This window comes from Scatophagus argus, chromosome 21 (genome assembly GCF_020382885.2).
Source record: "Scatophagus argus isolate fScaArg1 chromosome 21, fScaArg1.pri, whole genome shotgun sequence".
Taxonomy (NCBI): domain Eukaryota; kingdom Metazoa; phylum Chordata; class Actinopteri; family Scatophagidae; genus Scatophagus; species Scatophagus argus.
Window position 1 is genome coordinate 4,839,770 of NC_058513.1, and position 23,971 is coordinate 4,863,740.

General features: G+C 38.8%; 1 protein-coding gene across 3 annotated transcripts in view; it reads right to left on the minus strand.

Annotated features, from left to right (window-relative positions):
• Positions 1-219: 219 nt before the first annotated feature.
• pemt (phosphatidylethanolamine N-methyltransferase) overlaps positions 220-23,971 on the minus strand; it is a 50,048-nt gene continuing 26,296 nt past the window's right edge. The window contains exons 4-7 of one of the 3 annotated variants that reach the window (XM_046377454.1): positions 17,905-18,050; positions 13,660-13,771; positions 5,557-5,631; positions 220-2,309 (exon numbers count right to left, since the gene is read on the minus strand). In XM_046377454.1, the coding sequence (XP_046233410.1) occupies positions 2,255-2,309; positions 5,557-5,631; positions 13,660-13,771; positions 17,905-18,050 (388 nt within the window). In that variant the 3' untranslated portion in view covers positions 220-2,254. Of the gene's footprint in view, positions 2,310-5,556; positions 5,632-12,490; positions 13,061-13,659; positions 13,772-17,904; positions 18,051-23,971 lie in introns of those variants that run through there. The other 2 variants (XM_046377455.1, XM_046377452.1) reach the window with 2 other exon arrangements.

A 23,971-nucleotide genomic window follows, 5' to 3' on the forward strand; every position in this document is an offset into this window, starting at 1 on the left:
GTAAACTTTACTGTTAGTCTGCCTCTTGTAAACTGTTTTGAAAGAAAGTTTTGAAAGACAAGCGAGCTATCCAGCGTCTATAGAATGACTGAAAACCTAAAATGAATGTGATGTCAAACTATGGAAAGTTCATCAAAGGTAAATTAGCAGACTCATTTTCTTTGGATTAGGCAGTATTTTCAAGAAAACAGATGAATACAGATGACTACACTGGTGGGCCTTGGTAATAGCCATTACATATTTAATATGTCAAATCAAATGTTTATTCACTGCGTCATTTATCACAGCAGCTGCATTAGCACTGCTTACCACAATGATAAAGAAGCACTTTCCTCGTTTTCCCCCACAGCTGCCCATAAGAGGTAAAAGTGTAAGATGTATTGCCTTAAGAGCATCCATTAGCAGCTTTGATTTCTTAAGACGCAAAAAAGACGAGCGCTCTGAACCATGACTCACTCTTTTATTACATAAAAATATTCCATTAACATCACCAAGCAGTATTGTTCAGTTTGGAATGGATTGTATAGGTACAGCATCAAGATGTTATTGCTGCAGCTCATAGCTGACATTTCAAATTTCAAAGTTTAACATTGAACAGGTTTAACACACTGAACTGTGAATTTGTAGTTACAGCAATGATAATATTAAAGGTTGTGTTGGTTTTGTAGGATAACCAGACTTAACACTTTCCTCTGTACAGAATCACTGGTCTGAGTTCTTCATGACATTAAACTCTTTTTCATGTTTAGTTATTTGTTGAAAGACAAAGATTTTCAGTAACACCAGTTGATCCAGGATGATGTCACTCAACACACAACAGTCACACCATCAATTCTAGAACAGTATTCTCACTATAATCATCGTGTAAGCTTTTACTGAAGGAAATGCTGCAGTGCAGCATGGCAGTGATAAACTGGTGAAAACATTTTGGATTTTTTTTTTGTCAAGAATAACACAGCATCTGTGGTCAAAATGCTGTTTGTGTTGACAAAGTAATGCATGTGGAAAAGAACTCAAATATCACAAAAATTAGCCATGAACATCACAAGGCCATTGGCACACAATTGCGTTTTTTTCACAGTAGACAGCTTATCTTGTCAAAGACAGGTGTAATGTTTAACATCAATTATAACCATTCCATTTAGGTCTATTGGTGGCATCCAAATGGAACAAAGCCATTGTTAATATTATTAAGTACACCTGTGCTTTTCCTGACCAAGTGTTTCCTGTAAAATGTCTACAGGAGACCTACATTTTATCGTTTAATGCTGCCAGAAGAGAGTCAGCTCTAGAAAGGTTACTGTAAAACATGTATCATTCAAGAACTATGGACTGGATTTCTGTTTCTTCTTGTCATCTGTTGAGGCGGAGGTTCCTCAGTCAGTGGAAAGTTAGCTATTAGTACACAAGTTTGTATTTGGCTCTGCATCTTTGACTCCAGAATGTGCTAAAATTTATATCCAATGACAACACCTGAAATGATTTTTAAAGCAGGCTGTGTATAGTTTCTCAGTTAAGGTGGACAGGTTTTCTGTTTTCTGTTGCAGATAGTTTTATGATTTATGCTGTTGGTGGTGGGTGTGTTTTTACTGTACATGCAGTAAATCTACCGTGATAAAGCTTTAAAGGAATAATATGATATCTTGGAAAAGATTGGAAAAAAAAATATACCACACATGTATATGTTTTAAATATGGATCTCATTCATGGAGGCCATTAACTTAGTATTATAGTGACTTACTTAGCACAAGTATGGCTCAAAGAATAAGAGCTCGAGTCAGGAGGAGGTAAACCTAGCTGAGCGTAAAGACTATGTATATGGTGATCATATCTTAATGAATGACCTTCTGCCCAGTAGCAAATGTTGCAGTGGCCTGTCAGGCTTACGGTGATTGCATGGCTAAGCTAAGTTAAACACCTCCTGGCTCCAGCTCCATGTTTAACTCATGGACATGAGAGTGGGGTCAATTTTCTCATCCACATCTCAACAAGTAAACAAAAAAGTCCTTTAACTTGGTGTTCCTAGCCCCAAGTGAATCTGTCATAACCATGTGGTTCAAAGTTACATCAGCAAAATGACTCCATGCAGCTTCCACATTCGTTTGAAGGGAGTGCAGTGAGACTGTAGCTGTCGAATCCACACTGGAAGTGGATAAATGATGCTTGCTGCTGGTAAGTCTGTTCATTGTTCAGTTTTTCTGTCCTCATGACAGGATGGGAATCCAGGAGCGGGAAATGCTTAGATGGGAGGTGATTATTCATGCTTGCAGCGCTGACTCCTCTCCTGATAGATCTGTCCAGTGAATGGTCTGTAAATACAGCAGAACAAACATATAATGGGACAATAAATCAGAGGCTGGAACGCCGTACCACTCTGTGCCAGGACCGCGTGTGTGTTGAACCGTGAGGGAGCTTGACTGTATGTGTGCGAATGATAGCAAGATGCCTTGTGCCTCAACATGTTCCTCCCGACTCTGTTGCACATGAATGCACACACACCTTTGCATCACTGACCTGCCATTTTAAACAGAACAGCAGTACCGGAGAACAGCAGCTCTCTTCCTTGTATGTAATTGAGGGAATTTGGAAAACAATAGGTGAGAGAAAACAATTTTGTCAGGAGGCCAGGAGCAAGCCAGAGATCATTGACACTGAGCATCCGGATCAATGAACAAAAAAGTGTGGAGGAGACTGAGCTATTTGTTAACAAGTTAGACAGGGACATCCAGGGACATCTTCCACATGTCACATGCCAAATAACATTAAAATCAGAATGTAACTTATTAACAGACACTCTAGTGTGCATTTGCATATCCACACTTATTTACAGAATGTGTTTGGTTTTTTTTGATATTAAGACACATATGGGAAGTTAGGATGAATTAAGCATAATAAAATGATAACTATGAATAGATCACTCCTCACAAAGGCACAGGAGGAAGTCAAGGCTCAGGATTTCCGAACAGATGGGAAGGGATTAAAAGTCATTATTAGGCATCGGCCTTCACTGCTGCATCTCACTTTGCATCACAGTTTAGGTCCTGCTTCTATCCCATCAGTCCCTTTTCCCCATTCCAACCACTGCATGAGGTAATATCCTACCGGACGCCTTGCTATCCTTGCAGTGTGACAAAATGAGATCATTCAGAAACTATGCCAGAAGCAGAAGGTAAATATAGCATACGAATATTTTCCCAGTCACAGTGTGTGGTAAAATCTAGCACCTGCCTTTCCCTCAGTTCACAGTTTCGGGCTAAATGACACAATTGTGGACTGACTCTGCCGGAAACTGTTGCAGCGACATGTACACCTGCAGTCTCGTTCGCAGCGTGTGTTAATGGTTGACATTTTCAAAAAAGCATGCCTTCAACAAGGCTAACCTCCCTTTTCCTTTTCACGTGTAACGTGACTTTTCATTTCACTCACGACTGAGGCCATACTGAAAGACTCAGCTCGACAAAGGTGACTGATTTCTTTTGTTATTTTATTTTTCTTGCCAACACTGACTTATGTAGCAATGGAAACGTGAGAAGGGTAAAAAGATGTGAATAAAACCAAAATTAACTTCAGGAGCTCAATGAGCTGGGAACAAAGGGGACAAATTGGTCACTAATTTCTCTTTTCCGATTGTATGTTATGGTGACCGTGTGGTTGTATGTATGTGACATATGTAGGTTATCCAGCTGCAACCTAGTCTGTCTGTCTTTTTCCATCATTTGTCTTCCTGCTACAATCCAGGTGAAAGCTTTCTTTGTGTTTTTATAATGGGGCCCTCAATATAGTAAGCTGTGACAAGGTGTGACGTGTTAACCATGTAAACCTGTGTATCGTTGTGCACATTTGATTGCTACTATGTATCAGGTAAAGTCTGTAATCCAAAGGACAGCTGCATGGCTTACACATGTAATGTCTAGTCTGAAGGGCATCTCTCTCTCACACACACACACACACACACGCACACAATGGGCTTAATGAGCAAATGCACATAGCAGCTGCTTCCATGCTGGGCTCTGTCTTATTTGTGACTGACTTATGCAGTCACAGCATGTTTATGTATTTCTGTGTGTATGTCGTGTGTGTGTATTTCTGCACAGGTGTCTGTGCAGACAGATGTAGGTCACTCATAACTGTTTTATTTATTTATTTTTTTAGGTCTTATCTCATAATTTCCCTGGAGGGGCAGGAGAGGAGGAGGACGTGAGGGAGAAAGGCTTTTAATGTGTCAACGTAAGAGAAAAATAAATGCAATCTCTTTTATTTATTTTTTTTTTTAACTATATCAGCTTTTGGCAGAACTAATGAAAGTAGGGCTCAATAAACGGTGATGAAAACACAGGAGAGAAGGAACAGAAGTGGGAGCAGAATGGCAGGTCACGTTCTTGCCAAGGTGACCTTGTGTGTAAAATAATGGTTTCAATAAGCCCCAAAGTCCAAAAAACTTAAGTGACATTTCTCCATTTACTTTTGTCGATGACCTGCATGCCAGCTGTTTAGGCCAGAGCAGAACAACATGAATAAGCTCTCGAAATGGATTCAAGAAAGTATATATCATAATCAGTCGGTGGAAGAAACCTTGACAGGGTCTTCTCCTGTCGTAATGGCAGCTGAAATTACACTACAATCAACTGTTGCTTTCTCTGTCTCATTAATGCGACAGGAAGGAATATGATCATACAGAACGCACACACTGCAATGTAGCATTTACCTGATCCTGGATCAGTGCAACTTCTGAAAATTCACCACTGGTGAGAGAACAGGATGAGTGAGAGCCCCTGACAATGATTAAACTGTTGTCTCACTCTCAATGGTGGAAGAATTATTCAGATCCTTTATGTAATAAAAGTAACAATACCACATTGTAAATATACTATATTACAAGTAAAAGTTCTGCATTTGAAATTCTACTAGCAAAATGTATTTAAAGTATCAAAAGTGAAAATTCAGAATACTCAATTATGGTGCCTTCAAGATCCCAAAACATGATTTTATTTAACCTTACAGAAATTTGTTGGGTATATCAGGCTTTAAATCTATGACAATACATCATTTCTAAAAGGTTGATCATATATTTTATATTCAAAATCAACGTAGCTAGTACGTATGGCAGTTAAATGAAGTCAGAAGTAGTAGTGAAGTCAGAAGTACATTTCTTTCTGAAATATAGTGAAGTGTGTTCAGTAAAGGTACTTTGTTACATTCCACCATCTGCTCATATTTAGTCCAATCTTTTTCTTAATTTTTCCATAATTGATAGCTTGCTAGTTGTTATTGTTGATTGAATATAACTGTAACTAACTGGTAAATTCTTCTTCTGGTGTTTATGACAGCTAACTGGAGTACCTGTGAGGACCACTAGTTTGTGTGGACACTGATGTGTAGCTAAATGAAAAGACCGTTTATATAGGTGTTCCACAGGGATGGATCTGAGGTCCCCTGTTGTTAATGTTAATTTGAAAACTACTCATACTAGAAAGGCTGTGGCCTGAATCATCAAATTTTATTCATTCAATAAAATGCATTTTACTGACAAATATGAACAGAGACTGAAAAACTCACCCCTCAAATCCTATCGCCACCTTGTAAGATATGGCCACTATGGCAGTAAGGACAAGACCAACAGGACTGGCACCACTGAAGACAGAGGAGGAGAGAAAAAGAACATGTGGTTTAGGTCATATGTAGTGTTTTCAGAACAAAGATAGCAGAACCCCACGCTTTCAAAATATACCAAATAAAATATAATAAAGAGTGAACTGGATGTGTTTCCAGCAGTGACACTGAAGTAAATAACAGGCTGCTTGAGCTGCAAAAAAGTACAAACAGGAATGAAACTTTTCACAATTTTAACGATTGAAAAAGAACCTTTAAACAGACATTGTTTTTAAGAAAAAGTTTCTCACCGAGCTCATCCTTGCAATGAAAAATAAAGACGCACAGCAACACACTGACCTACATATACCTGATCTGAAAGTGGCATAGTGGCACAGTTTTACTTTATCAAGGGAAAAAATGGTATCATTAGTGAAACTTAAAAATCCTGTGAGTGCTGAACTAAAAGCCTTCTTATGTGGAGCAGCACTGTCACTAACAAAAAGCTATTATCTGTAAACATGTAACACTGTGTGACTGGACTTCCCTTTGCAGCAAATGACTGACTTCTCATAGACGCCACCTGTGGCTTACCATTTCCAACCATTAAAGCAAAGAAAGAAGGATAATCAGCCAGAATAACGGCACACTGTAGGCGAGCTAAAACTGATTCCCAACGAGCTTTATGAAACTGCCCACCCTGACCTACTTCAGCAGGCAGAAAGAGGTGATCCAGAGAAAAATTCCTGTGAATTTCTTCCAGTAGTTTGTTAACAACAGTAACATTCAGAAACCATTATGCACTGAAAGGGACACTCCAAGACGAAGCATGTATTGTGAGTAATTCCATGACATGTTGGTCAGTAGGTCTGTTGATCCACCATCACTTTGGTGCAGACTAACAGACAGTTATTAGATTGAATACCATAAAATTTGATTCAGAAATTCACTGTGCCCGCAGAATGAATCCTACTGACTTTGATGATGATGCTGCCCAGTCAGGTTCACTGATGATGCTTTTTTTTATTAAAATGTCTCTGCCATGGAATTTTATATAGATTTTCATACCCCTATATATAAAATATTCAGACACACCTGACAATAACTTGTGGATCCTGAAATATTTTCAGGTATTTCATATAGTTCATTTATATAAGATGACCCACAAACACAACACTATTGTAAACTTTCCCACAGGTCACTGTACTATAAAGTAGCCATTACATTAGTCTTATTCATGACAACAGGGATGGTCCCTCCTACACGTTTTTTTTTTTTTCTGTGACATTTGTGTTTCACAACCAGTTCAGTCCATAGTTGATGACAGAAAGACCGGAACAAAATTTGTCTCTCTTTGGGTAGAACTTTAGTCATTTTAGATTTCTGTGTCAGTTTAGTAAAAACTGATTACATTTGCCTCCAGGACTTTCATTGACTTCAGTGAGACCCACTGTTTGTGACCCACAAATCTGATGAGTCAGTAGACCTTGTGCCATAATCGCTATTTATCCCTGACCCATATTACAAACTGGTCAGAGCATTGGCTGACTTTCTTGTGCCAAACTGGTGAATAATCTATTAAAATAACCTGAACTGAGTGCCAGTTTACTCTTTTCTTCTTTGACTCAATTTGCCGGACTTTGTCAGCTACTGGAAGAGCTACTTCTTCTCAGTCTTTTGTTTAGTCTCCCTTTGTTTTTCTCCTAATGCTGTTGATAAAGGAGACTTCTTGCAATTTCTGTGTTACATGATTTGTTATATGACATAATAGTCAAGCTTACAGTCATATCATGCACAGATTGAACAGCTGTCAGTGTGGCGTGGAGTTCATTAGCATTTGAATAAATTATTGCCGATATCCGAACAGTGATGATATTTTCCATTCTGTGCATCAGCCGAGCTCGCACATGCCTGTAAATCTAAATCTATGCTCATGAATAAGAACCATGAGTCTGTGTGTTACCATATGTGCTGTCTGTGTGAGTCTGGCTGCAGAACCTCATTTGCAAGTCAGCAAAAAAAAAAAAAAAAAAAAAAACCTAACAAAACAGGATATACACTGAAAAAGCTAACATGAATATAAGTGCAGAATATGTAAACAAAAGAAAGCTACCTGAGGACTTTGTGAAAAGATTTAGTATTCACACATACTGGAAAATGCCATGCAAACACGATGCAACTGTGACTTAGCACATGCGGTCCTCAGAAGTATGTAGGTCATATGTATGTCTACATTACATATGCTGTGATATGCATCTCAGATCATGCCTGACCTGTGGCCCAATCTGATCAGCGACATCAGTGTGGCTTGGGGTGCATTCCTAACGTCTTAACTGACAATCTTGAACAGGTACTGATGTACCTCTTGAATCTTATCAGCACCATGTAAGCCATGTGTGTGTGTGTTTGTTGGGGGGGTTATCATTTGCATCTTGATCTGCCCTATGGGAAAAGTGATGCAGTCAGTAGAGAACACACACACAGCGACCAGAGGGAAAGAGTTTGTACCTGTGCATGACTGTTTGAAGAAGTGGGAGAATGAGAGCTACCAAACAAACACTGACCCAGTTTTTAGAAAATGGAGAAATAAATCAAATGTAGAACTCTGAGATCGAAGACTTTATTGCACATATGCACACACTGTCCACAGGACAGATGGATCTTTGATCTCTTCTCATTTCATCACTTCACCGTCTCCTGCCTAACAGTCTTCCAGACAGCCCCACTTTTGCCCAATTTGGCGAACTGAAAGAAAAATAAAAACTGAAGCAAGAAAAGATGATGTCTTCATTGTATAGAGAATGTAGATCCAGACAAATGCACTATAACATGACAGAAACCTAACAAGTATGCATCACATAGTTTCCTCTTTCTAGTTCCTGGGAGATTTAATCAAGTACTCAAGCAATCAAGGACACACTGACACGAGGATCCAGAAGGATAAGTGGTGAAGATGGGAGGAGCCGAGGATCGAACCACCAAGGGATGTGATTTTAGTTACTGACCTTTCACCAGCAGCTGTGAAACCACAGGAGTTAATAAGTGATTATAAACAACCACTGTTAGCCCACTGTTAACTCAGCAGGTGCTCACATTTTGAGATCTCTTAACAAGCAAGCTGTTCTGTCCTCTAATTTCCTATTGTTTACCTTGAAAATAAACATGGAGATCATGGAGGTAAGGATGAAGTTGGAAGAGGGGATTGGCGCTTGCTAGGTGGAAGGGATTGAAATCACAATGAGACACCGCTATGCTGCTGGGGAAATTGTCTGAATACTTGACATTACCAGTTAGTCTGGCTGGATGCAAGACTCTGACCATCTGCTTGCGTACATCTTAGCCTTCTTAGAGGAGAATATAAAAATCATGTGTTATCTTTAGCAAGAAATTTAAAGTGGGGCTAGAATATCCAAGTTCAAGCCACTTCTAGAGCCAAGTGTGTGTAGAACACCACATTGGCACAGTGTGTGCTTTCTGTCACTTACAGTAAAGGAAGGAGCTGTCACTCAGGGGGCAGGTGTTGCTTTATTGAGGAGCTCAAATAATTTTTTGAGAAGTACATTAGATGAATACCATGTTATTGTACTGGTGAAATGTTTGGTTGTATGTAGATTTATTGACAATCTTTATGGATTCATGCCAGTAACAAACTGAAGAATCTAATCTTCATAGTGTTCTTAGTCAAATGTTGCTTTTTTAAAAAATGAGCATCTGTTACTAATATTAACAATGGCAATTGCACCAAATATGGAAACTGCAACTACTGCATCATGTTTGTGTTTCCTTTTGCATCACAATGAGGTTAAAATATGTGTTTTTTCATGAAATATCTTAATAACTGAAAATTTACAGACATTCATGTTCCCTTCTAGTTAGCTTTTCGTCTGTTCTCTTCATCAGGTCAGAATTTTATTTTGTCCAATAATTTGGTTTAGAACCAGGTGTGCTTTGTATTTCATTTGTAGCATTTGCTAATTAGCAATGTTAGCATGCTAACATGCTAAACTACAATGGTGTACATTGTAAACGCCATGCCGTTATACTAAGTTAGTACTGTCATTGCGGGCATGTTAGCATGATTAAATCAGCATGAGCTGCTAGCAAGGCAGCGCACGTTTAGTGTGATAGCAAGCTAAATATTAAATAGCACATTTAATTTATGATGGGGAAAAAAACAAGCACAGAAAAGCAAAGCAAATCAGATAGATAGAGATAGATATTGTAGTCATAAAAAATCCAATGTAATACAAGAAATTAACATAAAAACTGTCCAAGTATGCATTCAAAAGGACTGTTTTCAGTGATGTTAATGTTGCACATCTGATGCACAGCACATCTGATGCAGTATACCAACAGTCTACAAAATTAAAAGCTGTTTCAACAACTTTGGATTTAACTGCTGAAGGAAAACAGAGGGTCTGTGTCACATGGCACTCATATCTGATGGGGATGGCAGAGATGAAGCCTCTGGGGCTTTGTAGGCAGAAAGTAATTTTTTAAAATGAATTTTAAAATATGACACAAACTAAAACAGAGACCTACTGGTGGTATTGTATCATATCCTTACTGCAAAACACAAATGCAAAATAATACTTTTACCACAGGAACTGTGTAGTTATTATGCTATTGCCAAAATAGCCATGAATCTATGCTTTGTCCATGAAGTTGTGTCCTCAGATGCGTTTTACAATTTTATGACCAAACCCTATCTATATTATCTATCTCTATCTATATTTGCTATCCTCCTGAAACACATACTGTGTCAACCACAGCTAAACAGCAACAGGGTAAGATAGAGTGGGGAGTGGAGTTACGCTGCTTTCACCCGAAGCAGAGAGTAACCTTTTGAAAGTCAGAGCGTCCTTGTTCCATCTCGCCCTAAGATACCGCTCCTTCCCACACGCACAACACATGATAATGATTCGTGATGTAACTTCATCACACTTTTAGTCATTGGTGATGTTAGGGTGATAAAAAAAATGAACTGTCCCAGTGAGGATGAACAGAGAAAGAACAGAAAGTATACAAGGGGCAAATAGTTGCAATAGCTAGGGCCTATTTATGCATTTGCCACACTGCTGCTTGAAGATATAATCAAATCCCAGTTGAAATTTGTGCATAGCCAGTCTTCAGTATTTGGATTCCCATGCACAACTGATTCAAAGGACATGAGGCAAGTACAGAAATAGCACAAAAGACAAACACAGGAGCGCAACATTTCATGCCATGAGGCAGATAATTTGACCAAGAGTTCATTATTACCCACTGAATGTCTTCCTCCTTGTTTGGGTGTGATGTAAGTAGACAGAGGACCCACCTGTGAGACCGCTGCACACATTGGTCTATGTCATATTTCAAACACGGGCCTATGCTATCAAAATTGCCATAACTGCCAGTAACCACAGATATTGCTAAATCAACCAGGGCTGAAACCTATCAATGCTGAAATTTATATTTGATTGTAAACTGAAACTAAGGAGACTATAGGTAGGTCCACACACGGTGTGTCTGCATAGGCTGCATAATGAAAGCAACATGTCATGAGTGTCCTAAGCAGCAGACTGAGCCTTGTCAAGATGCATTCAGGAGCAGTATGACAACAGAGCAATCATCGTAACAATGCAAAAAGAATGGAAGAAAACAGAAGAAGTAGAAAGAAGTAGAAAAATATGCTTTGGGTTGTGGTCATGCATGTAAATTGAAACGGCTGTCATGTATTCGGTGTAGACAGGTGCCTTGGTTGAAACAGAAGTGTATGTATGTATGTATGTGTATGTATAGTCCAGCCTTCATTCATGGTAGTGATAAGTAAGATGGGAGCAATTTTAGCTCCCATCTTACTTATTTAGCAGCACGAGTCCGGCTCGTGATCATGTATTGGTCTGAGTGCACTTGCTAATGTGTGTCATCTAATCTGCTGTCCAGGTCACAGAGAGACCAGTAAGTGGCCTTATGTGTGGGAGAGACTGTCTGGGACAGTGAGGGGCTTAGGGGGATGGAAGTGATGTGTGTGTCTGTGTGTGCATTTTTCCCCTCTTGATGTTCTTCCATTGTAGCTCCACAGTGTGTTCTTTGTGTCTCTTTGAGGATGTGACAGAGTACTCAAGTACTTAAGTACACTGAAGCAGAGTTGCTCTATAGCATCTATAGCAAACATTGCATAAAAATTCCTTGCAAAGTTTATGTCCTATAGAGCAATATTTGATGATCTAATTTCCTTTACTTTGTATGTCATGATGAAACAGAAGAGAAATCAAGCTGAGGTAAAAGTTGAGACTGACATCTTAATGTCAATGAATTTTAAATTATTCTTCACTGAACAATCTACACTCAAGGTCAATTTACTTACCAATTCTAGAGCTTTTGACCATGTTGCATGGTATCTGTCAGCAGACACCAGTGATTAGTGATTGTGGAATTATAAATATTCAAACTATCCATTATCTGGAGCACTTTTTGGACTTTCATAAGGTCAGTTTACAAGGATGAGAATTAACTGTTAAACTTTTAATCTTGCAATAAGTGCTTTTTTGGCCACTTTGAAACAGGTTGTGAGCAAACTGATGTATTATCATCTTTTAAATTCATAAATGGGAAAACTCCAAAACGTTTTTACAGTTTTTTACGTTTTACAGCAGACAAGGACAAACACTGTCATTTATTCGTAAAATCTGTGTGCACCTGGCAAAAGAAAATCCAGTATTCACCCTCTTTTATCTCTGGCGTCCACCATCTTCTGTGGAAAACATTTGTCTCTTTAGCTGCTAAATGTTACACTATGTTCAGCAGCTGGGCAGGCAGTGCGCCTTTTTTGATTGAAAAATGTTGCCTGCTGCTAACTACAAGTAGTCATGTGATCCAACTTTAATATAAAAATATTGACTATAACTGCTTTTAGTGAACATGGATGGGAAAGGGTACAGACAACTCCTCCTTGACAACTGAGCAAATTGCGTAGACTCTGTCTGTGAACTTTTAAGCTCAGGAACATGGGAGAAATACATCTTACACTGACATCATTTTGTTAAACTCTAAACAAGTGTGTGCTTAGGTCTGAAATGCATTTAAAAAAGCTATTAAGGCTTTAAAGATACACAGAATGCATTCATCTAAAAAATACCAATTGGAATGTTTTTCATTATCAAACTGTTATTTCAAAATTATTAAAGCAGTGGAACACTTTTGTGTCAGTCCTCTTGTAAGGGGTTAAGAAACAGGCCTATTTTCAGAGCTTTCATTGGTGTTACTGAAGATCCTGAGGATGGGTACTAAGTGATGAAGACTGAGACAGCAGCAGAAGTTGAGGCGGAGGCTGCTACTGCATCTAACTTGAACATTAGACGGGGAAAGAAAGGTGGAGGTAACTGCAGGGACAAAGGTGAGAGAGAGGCGAACAGCACGAGGAGGTGGTAGTGAAATGAGGCCTTCATTGGTTTGATCACTCAAAGCTGGATGTGCAGAAGATCCAGGGCTGAAAGGCAAATTAAATTCAAAGGGGCAAAATCAGACACGACAAAGGAACTGTCGAGGCAGTGACATTAGGAACGGTGACCACGTAATATCTCTGCCTGAGCAAGAATGGGGGCCTAATAGCTTTTATCGGCGGCTGACTCTTTAACCCTGGAACGCTCGCCAAGCAACTACGCACGTCGAGCTCTGAGAGATGTGGTAACAGTTGCCATAGAGACGGGGCACACATCAAAGTTTTTTTACCTCCCCACCTTTGTCAAGAGGGAAATCATTTGCAACTTGGAGAAAACAACATTTTCCATTTGCAGGTAGCAGCTTATTATCTATGCTGCTTCTGCACGCCCTCACTTTATTTAGAACCACTTGAGGCACATCAGCACTTTGCCAAGCAGGTGGCATGTCGTTTTGCTTTAATTTTATTTTATTTATGCTCTAGCAACTCCTCAAATAAGGTGTAATGATGAACCTGTTAAAAATAACTAGCGGCAGAGGTCTAATACAGACCTTTGCAGAGACATTAAATTCAGATTACACTGTTGTTGACCACACATATATTCATCAAAGTGATTTCCAGTCACACACACAGCCACACACACTTACATGAGTGCCAGGCCGAGGTAGTTGGCAGTGCTGCCCCAGTACATCGGGTTCTCCAGGATGTTGAAGGGAAAGTCTGTCACCTTCTCATCCATCAGGATGCCAAAGTAATCACCTTAGAAACCAAAACAGACACACACACAAAGTGCAAATGCTGCATTTCATTAATAAGGTCTGTTAAAGTGTGTTTTATGCTCCTCTTTTCTGTTGAGTGACACATGAGGCTAGTGTCTGCATCCCAGTAAGCAATAAGAGATTAACAGGGGAGTGTAATGGTTCCCAGTTTGTTTCCAGGAACCAGTTCAGGTGGACAGGGATTCAGTGCCAAACCTGGCAGACTGCTTCAGTTTGTTGCCATGGTTTCTGCTGTGTCTCATTTCAAACTGAGACCAGACAGCTGCTTGTCGTGGTACAATCATTTTTCGCATGTTTCTGACAAACAGCAGACACTGAAGTCAGAGTGACGATGCACTGCCCAGGGAACACGACCTTGGCAGTGCACAGCCTTGTTAATGCTACACTGTCCGCCTGCCCAACCATCACCTGGCTGTTATTGATGTCAACAGTATGAGCGAATGGATATGACTTCAGGATTGAAGCTTAATGCACCGACACTTGCAGCAGGAAGTGACCCACAGAATAATAAAATTGTATTTGATCTCACTGCCTGTGCGAGGGATAGAAATGATGATGATATGATAAACACTGATCGGCCACAACATTAAAACCGCTGACAGGTGAAGGGACTAACATTAATCATCTGTTTATGACGCAATGTTCTGCGGGGAAACCTTGGGTTCTGCCAATCATGTGGGTGTTCTTTGACACACACTTCCCGCCTAACAACATGCAGAAGCAAACCACAAAGGAGGAATACTTCCACTGACGAAATGCACGGGCCAATCAATTTTCATTCAAATGGTTTGGTGCCATCTATACAGTGGGTATAAAAAATACATGCATATTTAAAGTGTTTTTAAGTTTGAGTCATCCACCTGTAGTGAGTTACGCTGAATTTGTTGCAAATCTCAGGTATCTGTACTCATTCATTTGAGTCACGACAGTAATGTAAGGGAAGGCAGAGAAACAGTTGCTGAAATCACACGCAGTGCTAAGCAACGACTAACAACATCAGTTCCCCAGTTAATTAACTTTCTCTGTGGTCGCTAGAATCGTAGTTATATTAGAAACTAAACAACCAAACATTGACAGTCCCCAGTGAACAGTTTCGACATTGTTGGATGTCAAGCATGCTGTCTCTGTGGTTACTTGTGCAGCAGGGGTTTCTAGTCAATAAAGAAATTGGGGTCAGCTGAACTGCGGCAGGACGCTGCTCTGTAATCTGAGCACTCACTATTGTTTGCTGTGTATTAAGTTTGTTAGGTATTGTGTGTGCACGCACTCACGCACATACACACACTTCCAGCAGGTAACACTGACCTTTTGATTTATACATGTGGTGCCACTGGCCCTGTTTTCAGTCAATACCGAATGTTCAAGTTATATAACAATTTTCATTATGTATGATCATTTAAACGCCACAAGTAGGGCAGGACAAGAGATTATATAAACAAATATCTTGGGTTTTGAATAGAAAACCAGCTGTAATGGTCCTTCAGAAAAATAAACTAACCTCATTTTTGACCTTCAAAGTGACTACCGGAGTAGTGATAGCACTGTGGCAGGTTAGAGAAGTGGGTCTGTGATCAGAGGTTGGAGGCTGGGCAAACTGGCTGATATATTCACATGTTTGGGCAAACTGACAAAATGTAAATTTTGTCCTGCTTAGCTTAGGAGTGTTTACTCTTTAGCCACAATCTCATGGATAACTGCAATCAGATGTGGAAAAAAAAAATCCTCTCATCTGAACAACTTTACTGGCATGTTTGTGCTGCATTATTAGTACAATATCTTTTCTCAATTGGACCTTGATACAAGAAAATAACATTTGGAAGTGATGGGTTATGGACAAGTCACGGCAGCTAGCAGCTGCAGTCCATTCTTTGTGAATTTGTCCGTCTGCACAATTCGATTGTGTTTGGACCTTTGTTCTGCCCCTGTGCCATCAGTTTGAATCATTAGGTCACAGTGACTCAAGGGGTTTAATACAGAGCAAACAAGACACAATAACACAGAGCCACAAGCTATATTCTCTAATGTGTGTATGTTTGTGTGGGGAAGGAAAATTGCAAAGAAAAGAAAACACGGTGTGGGTGGATCATAATCTATATATATAGATGAGGACAAGTTATAGAATAACCAGAATAACTTAAGAATGTTAAATCCATGACAACTGAGAAAGCACCATTCACTGATGAAAACCACGTGGTATTGAAAGTTCTGAAAAAAGGTTAATAGCAATAATAGATTGACGGTGATAGTAGATTGCTTTAAGAAATTGTTTTTCAAAATACGATTTCCAAATAGATTTGTGTTTTTCATTTGACACCCTTTAGCTAATCAATAAAACTGAAAAACCTGTCATGGGAAGTTCAGTACACAATACAGTTTATGCAGCTGTTTGATGGAGAATGTCTGTGTGTAAAAAGAGACTTTCATAAAACACTGGGAAACTACAATTCGTCCTCATCTCCTCCCATCACAGTTTTCAGCCTGACTGTCTTCTTTTTACTGGCCCCTGTCTGTGTTCACATGTGCCTGGGAAACTTGCCCACTGGCTTGTGCTGTCTGGTATCTCACTGTTAGGTCTCAAGAACAACTTTGCTCAGATTCCTGCTTTACACATACAAAAAACACACTCTCCTGACAACCCAAGTTATCACCTGCAGCTCCTGCTGCCTGTCATCTGTCGTCACGGTTGTGGACAGTTTGAGACAAAGTGAAGGCAGTTCAGTGGAGAAAGATGCTCAGGGATTGAGAGAGTCTGGATCTTGGACATGACTCACTGAAATGACTGACCTAGAAACAAGAAACTGGATTTTGCGAAATGGCCACGATGGCTATGTCGTACTTGTGACCATTTGAATCGATGCCTGGATTTATCCAATGGCACAGCAAAGGAAAACAAACATGTTTGTTTCAGAGGCAGATGCGAAGACATTTGCGTGTTCTGTATGTAAGGACATGAAAGTGTTGCGTGCATAGAAATGAGCACGACTGCATAAACTGGCCAGAACGCGTCTGAGTTCACGTGTCTTTCGTTAATGAAAGTGAGCTTGTACACAATGTTCTTGTTAGGATACAAATTGTATGCACATGTCTTCTACCCTGTTTCCTCAAATCAGTCAAATCAATGTCATCCCTGATTTGGTGCGTTACTTAATGTATCTATGCCACCTGATTAAATAGTAATCAAATAAATACATGTTAAATAGCACATAGTGTACAGTGTATAGTACGCATGTATGTCAAAGTTCTAAATACAGGAATAAGTGAATTAAGACAATAACAAGGTAAAGAGTCTACAGCCATGCTAGCAGTTGTCCCAAGGTGCAACAATGCTTTGAGCTAAAGGCTAAAAACCTGATTTTTGACAGGTGTACTTTCTATTGTTGATTAGAAATTGAAAGTGGAGTCAATAAAATTCTGTAATAAAATTTTATAGGTCCCTTCATTTTCCAAAAAGTACCAGCAATATTTGATGTAACTGATCATAATTATAGTATTTCAAATAGTAATTGCAGTGCTTTGGGTACAGTATACTGTATGTCTGTGACTTAAAGTGACTAAATAAGCAACAACAATAATCGATAAAATCTTTTGCTATTAAGAGTCTGAAACTTAAAAACACTCAAAAACTTATTCTGCTTCATCAGGACTGTGTGAGACTGTCAGTGAGGGTACAGTTTGACAGTGACGAAATGATCCGCCAATTTAACAGGTTATGATTTAACTGACAATTACAATTGACCCCTGCCCACTTCAAATCAATGTATAAAAACACTGAGAAGGAAAGAAGATGAAAATTTTCTCAAGTAAAATAACAAAAACTGCTCGAACATTGGCCTAAACACATTGGTCAGGTAGGATCGCATCCCTTTTACTACAAAGTTGGTTGAGAAAATACATTTTAAAGGTCTTTGTCAAAGTGCTCTGCCAATTTAGTTTGGCAGTAAGTTCACAAGCGAAAAATCAAAGCAGCAGAGCCTGAGACAGATAGATAGACAGACAGACAGACAGACAGACAGATAGATAGATAGATAGATAGATACTTTATTGATCCTGAGGGAAATTCAAGGGTGCTAAGTGTGAATAAGCTTCAATGACATCAGGGTATTTGGTACCTACCCAGGAAGGTTCCAGTGAATCCTAGAGCCAGGAAGCTGCTGACTACCAGCAGTGTGCCCAGCACCATGAGAGTTACACCAACGTAGAAGACATCAGTCCTGTCCATCACCTCCCACCGGGTCTGGGCCTTCATTGCTACCGTCATACTGCATTAAAACACATCACAAACGCCCTTATTTAAACAGTACATTATTGTACATGCTGTATTTTTGATTATTAGTGCAAACTGCATGGACCTAAATGTGTAGAAGCGAATGAATGGACAAGAGGTGACAAAGAACTATAGCACAAGACCAAAGGCAGTCAAGGTCAGAGGAAAAGTGACACTGGATACTGACAGAAAACAGCTCTGTTGCTCTACCTCCATCAGGCTCATTCACTGCTGATGTTAGGAAACACTGAGGTACATTCCAAGTCCTTGTCGTGCTTAGGCTTGGGACATTTGATGATTTTAGTTGGATCTTAAAGGCATCCACAATCTACTTTTCAGGAAAATAGCAAAGATCTTGGTATTTAATGTGCTCATACTTCTCTTACTTCCCGAGGAGCAACTAAATAGCTATTGGATTGGACAAATTATTTCACATGGTTCTTCCTTGGGTGACGTATTACAAATAATGTGCAAAAGAAGTTATAGCTTGAAAGACGGTGGATGAGGAACTTCTGCCAAAAAAGAACCATTTTATGTAATATAGAGTTTTAATAATGAAAATTGAGAAATTTATATGCTATATCAAGTCTGCCTGTAGTATACAGGGCATCTGTAATTTCAGATTGTAATGTATATTGTGGATTGTGATTACCAGATCACCCACCACTGGTTGTACTGTTGTTTCACAAGAAACAAAATACAAATATATTAAATCTACCATTTTTGAAATTGACTTGCTTCAACGAAATTGAAGACAAAGTTTAAAGTCAGAGATTTTATTGTAGAAGAATACAAGAACCTGGCTTTAAACTCCATGCTCTTTTTCATGTCATTGTAACATTTTTAATAAAGCACAGTGCACACAACTGAAAAAAGCTCAAAGAGCTAATAATGCTAGCATGTGGACATGTTCATCATGACAATGTGGTGAATGGTAAACTTTAAAAATGTTAATAATTAGCACATATAAAGTTTCCAGGTTTACCATGACACTGGGTGGTAGTGCAGTAACTTTAAAAATTAAACTTGAATCTAATTTAAAACTGCCAGTGACGGGCTTTCAGAGTGGAAAAGATTCAACATCTCTTGTAGTTTCATCATGGTGTGAATGCAACAAGTATGGGGATAAGTGAGTTCTGAGATATCATGACACCATTGCATGAAAATACATGGAAGACAGCGAGTGAGGTAAATAATAAAGATGCACTGTTTAAAACAGGAAGTATGTCTCAGTGTAGCAGACCTTGTAGCCCACAAAAGCCTTAATAATTGCAGGTATGATCAAGCATCTTGATGCTGAAAAGCAGTTGTCGCTTGTCTTGCCAGCTCTCCCACAGCCTCTTCAAATGCACTGACTGTGAGTGTGTTTGTGTGTGTGTGTGAGTGTGTGTGTGTGTGTATGTGTGTGTGTGTGTGTGTGTGAGAGAGAGAGAGAGAGAGAGACAGAGTATATAGAGAAAGTGACTGCTTGTTAGGGAGAGTGCTTTTAACTCTCATTGACGTCACAGTCACCTGTAGTCTGTGTTGATTTGAGAGCTGTGCGCTGCCAAGTGTGGTCATAAAGTGATAGAATTTCAATTTTGTATACACAGTGTCATCTTGCACTCTTTGGATGAAAAATTTCTGAAAGAATGTCTTACAGGTGCCCTGTTTTGTTTTAATGACTGTTGACACAAAGAATTAATTTTATATGCGCTGTAAAAACTGATTCAAACTTACTATCCATATCTGTAATATATCTGTAATAATCTATAGTGCATTAGAGGTGCATTCATGGTTTATCATAAAGGATTCATAATGCCTTATAACTATATAACTATACAGTACTTTCAGACACATATATATCAACAGTCATATAACATTATAAATCTGACTTATAATGAATTTGAAGTTCAAGTGTCTTATGGATGCTTTTGACTAGTTATAAACAAGAGGTTGACTGACAGTGCTTATCATGCATTAAGACTTATACCCATACTTCCCTGTACATACCTCAACAATCAACTGGAGAAAGGAGCCATAGTATGCTGTAATAGTCCAAGCAATATCATAAGTTATTGTGTGTACTCAGTAAAGTGAAGTATGTACTGATGCACCTATAATAATAATACATGCTTCATAGTTGGTAGTAGTAATAAGTAAAGAGTATTGTAGTTTATTGCATTTAAAATAATCTATGCTTAGTCAGTAGAGATTATGTGTTATTACTGAGGTGTGTATCAGTGAACATAGGTTATAATGTATTATAAGCTCCATCAGTCAACTTAGTTTGTAACTAATCAAAAGCCTGCAGAAGATGCTTGAACCTATGGTTCAATATAAGTCACAACTATAATGTTTTATGACAGACTGACATGTATGAATGCAGCCATAATGCATTATGAATGCTTTTAAATGTACTTTACATAACATTATAGATGTTGTCTTCATAGATTATGTTAACTGCATATTTCTGCATATTTTTCAATTTTTTTTTCTATTTTTTGAGGATATTTTAATATTTTTCTTATTTCTTATTTCAGAATTATTAAGAATTAAAAGTTTCTTGCTTTATGAAAAGGACTTGCATTACTAGGTCAGTTATCACAATTATTTGATTGACAAAAGTAGTTGTAAGTAGATGAAGAGGGGATACACATACTGTATATACATACAGAAGCTTAAAACAGAAAATTACAAGCTTTTATATTATTATTTAAAGTTAACACTATAATATGCAAAGATTCAACATAATTTCAACAACAATTCATCTGTTTAATTCCACACTGTAGCTCCAACAAAAATAATGCCCAGTTCTTACTTAATGAAAACTCACAGATTTGACTTATTGGAATTACACTCAATTCTAAAAAAGAAGTTGTGAACTAATCCTTCAGACTGAATAGACTGACAGAAACTGTTTTTGCAAAATGTTTTAGACGCCTTGCACTTTTCATGCCTTAAAATCCATTTTTTATTATAATAATTTAATGTATGTAAACTGTTCCATCTGTAATTGCAGCTTTAAAACTAATAATACTGGTTGGTGCCTATGTTATGTTTATGTTCTACATTTAGCATTTTACAGTTTTATAAAATGTCAAGGTTGTCGTGACTCACAACCCATCACTAGGCCACAGAGTTTACAAGTTTAGTATTTGCCACTTTGGAAGAGTTTCCAATGTTATAATGGACCACACTCCTTGGGTGAATGCAGTTTTGTGCGTTTGTGCATGTGTTAACACACCCCTGGGTTGCAGTCTGAATGCAATGTCTCATACAAAAATGGCTCCCAAATCAAAACTAGGTCTGAGGTTAATAAGAGAAAACTGGGTTACGGGGTCTACGCTGTGAGTCTTATGGTGTTCTCCCTTTGTTAAAGGAAGCAGGAAGTGTAATGTGATGCGGTGTGTTGTTCCACCACGTCAGACATAAAGAGCGACTGCTGGGTCGTCTGTTCAGTAAGGTGCACGCTATACTGCTGGGATTTGGATTGGAAAGGAGATGGGAAAAGGGGTCTGGGGGACGGGGATATGGGCAGGGGGTTAGTGGGCAGTAGGGACTGACCACGGGATGCACTGTTAAAACTGATGATGACTCACTGCTGATGTAGTGCACCTGGTAGCTTCAAAAAATAAGAAAAATCTCTGTTGGAGTGCCGTTGTACGCATGATTACAGCACATACCACATGATTGCAACTTTCACTTGTTTGATTTTAGCCAGCTGCATGTCATAGCCCTCTGGCTCTCTCACCGACTTCCTGTCTCAGTCTCTGTGGCTGTCTAATAAATACGACCTTATATTTAACCATTAAGTTAAAGAAACAAAAACAAAAAATCAACAACAGAAAACTTATTCTCTGAGATTATAAATTTACTGAGGAAATGAATCTGGATGCGAGTGAGAGTTTTAGTCTATACTGCCATGCTATATTCATGGTTTTCGCATTAATTTGAATGCCCTGTATCATTCAGCCTATATTTAAAAGTTATTAACAACATTTCACACTAATTTTACAGCATTTTACACTAGAGCCAGCAACACTAAAATACTGTATATCAAAACAACCACTAAACACTAATACATTAGCACTGCGAAAAGATGAAGAGCAAGTGAATCAATGCATGTAGCTACCCATAACCTGGTAATCATAGTTTGATATCATGCAGGACAGTGAGGATGCCGCCAGTTAAAGTACATATGTAGATCATTAACCCACAGAGGAGCTGATCATAGGAAACGGCTGTCACTCTGATTGTCACCGTTAACACAAAGATTCCAGCCTGCTTTGTAGTTCATAGGTTAGCTTAGTGATGAGTTCACCCAAATACGCATACACGCATAAATCATCTGCCTGCCAAACACTCAAACAATGCAGTGATGCAGTGATCCTTTTCCAGATGAATATTTCACTGTAGCTCTGCAAGTTGCTATTTCGCCTTTCAAATTATGTCAAGCTGTATTGCTGTAATGATGCGCATTCTTTAATGATTTACTTTGATCAGAGAGGCAGCTTTCAGCAATTTCTAACATAAAAACTGGAGTTATGGAGGAAACAAAATTAGGCTAATTTTAGACAGCTCTGATGGAGCTCAGGATTTTGAGAGCTTTAATCCAAACACTTTCACAGTTCCAACCTGTACTGTGTGTGACCTTTTGGATGTGCAGAACACAGAATATTAATTAACAATAGATCCTGACCAATCCTGTTTTCATGTGGAGGAGATGAATAATTAAATAAAGCTAGATAGCTCAGAGAACATTTGTTTTTTTTCCTCACAAATTTGTATTTTGCCCTGTATTTATTAAATCCAATGGTTCTAATTGCTGTCATAAATAAAGAAACAAAATACAAAAAATAATGTATGTCCATGTTAACACAACAGGGATGATGTTATCAGACAGTAGAGAATTAAAGACCCACTCCTGCCAACGCTATACATCTGCCCTTTGTTACCTTTCAGAATATGACATGAAAAGTCTCATTACAGAGAAAGGCAGCTGCAGGAGGAGGAAGAGGAGGAGGAGGAGGAGGAGGAGGAAGTGTATGAAGGTCAGAGAGGGAAGATGCATCGTGGGAGTCAGACAAAGTCCCTTCCAAAATTGAGCCGCTTCACAGCAGAGCATAGAAAAGTAAGAAGCATGAGGTGCACGGCTGGTGGTATCACATAACCATACTCAGCCTTTCATACTTGACTTGTTTTTACAATATCAGGCCTGTCACTTAATGTGACATATTCTCCACTGATTACTGCGTACACTTGGTGAAATATATTAGACAAAAAACTAAATGTCATCCACCTGCTGCTTCATCCGCCCACCAATGCCCTACATGTGTCCTGTCACCAGTTGACCTATGATAAAAGCTAAATTGCACTACTTCTACTTGAGTAGCAAACTTTATCTTTACACTTGGATGCTTTATTCCAACGCCTGCTTCAGAAATATATAAAGTGTGTCAAGGATTAAAACGTGGCACATTCTGTTTGTAGCAGTTAGAAGAAGGCAGACACCTCAACTGCAACAGGATTACAAGTCGAAACAGTCAAGGTGAGCTTGCCATGGTAAAGCAAGCGCCCACACACACACAAAATCATTTATAACATTTCAAACCAATATAATACCAAAATATTGCATATTGCAAAAGCTTCTCCTTTGAGGCAGCAGTTTACAACAAGCATGCTGTCACCTTGGGCCAAAACGCACATGTGAATTTCTTTTTTTACTATGAAAGTCCAAATGAATGTTGAAATGAAAGTCAGAAAGAACCTTTACTAAAACAGTCCTGAAGCTGATTCCTGATTCCACCTCCAAGAGGGCAGTCTTGACTGACAATCACCTCAGGTCCATCAGCTCCGGACTGCTGATGTCACTCCACTATCATTTCCTGCTGCTGAAGAGGTGTATCATTCAGAGAACTCAAATATCTGTAAAAT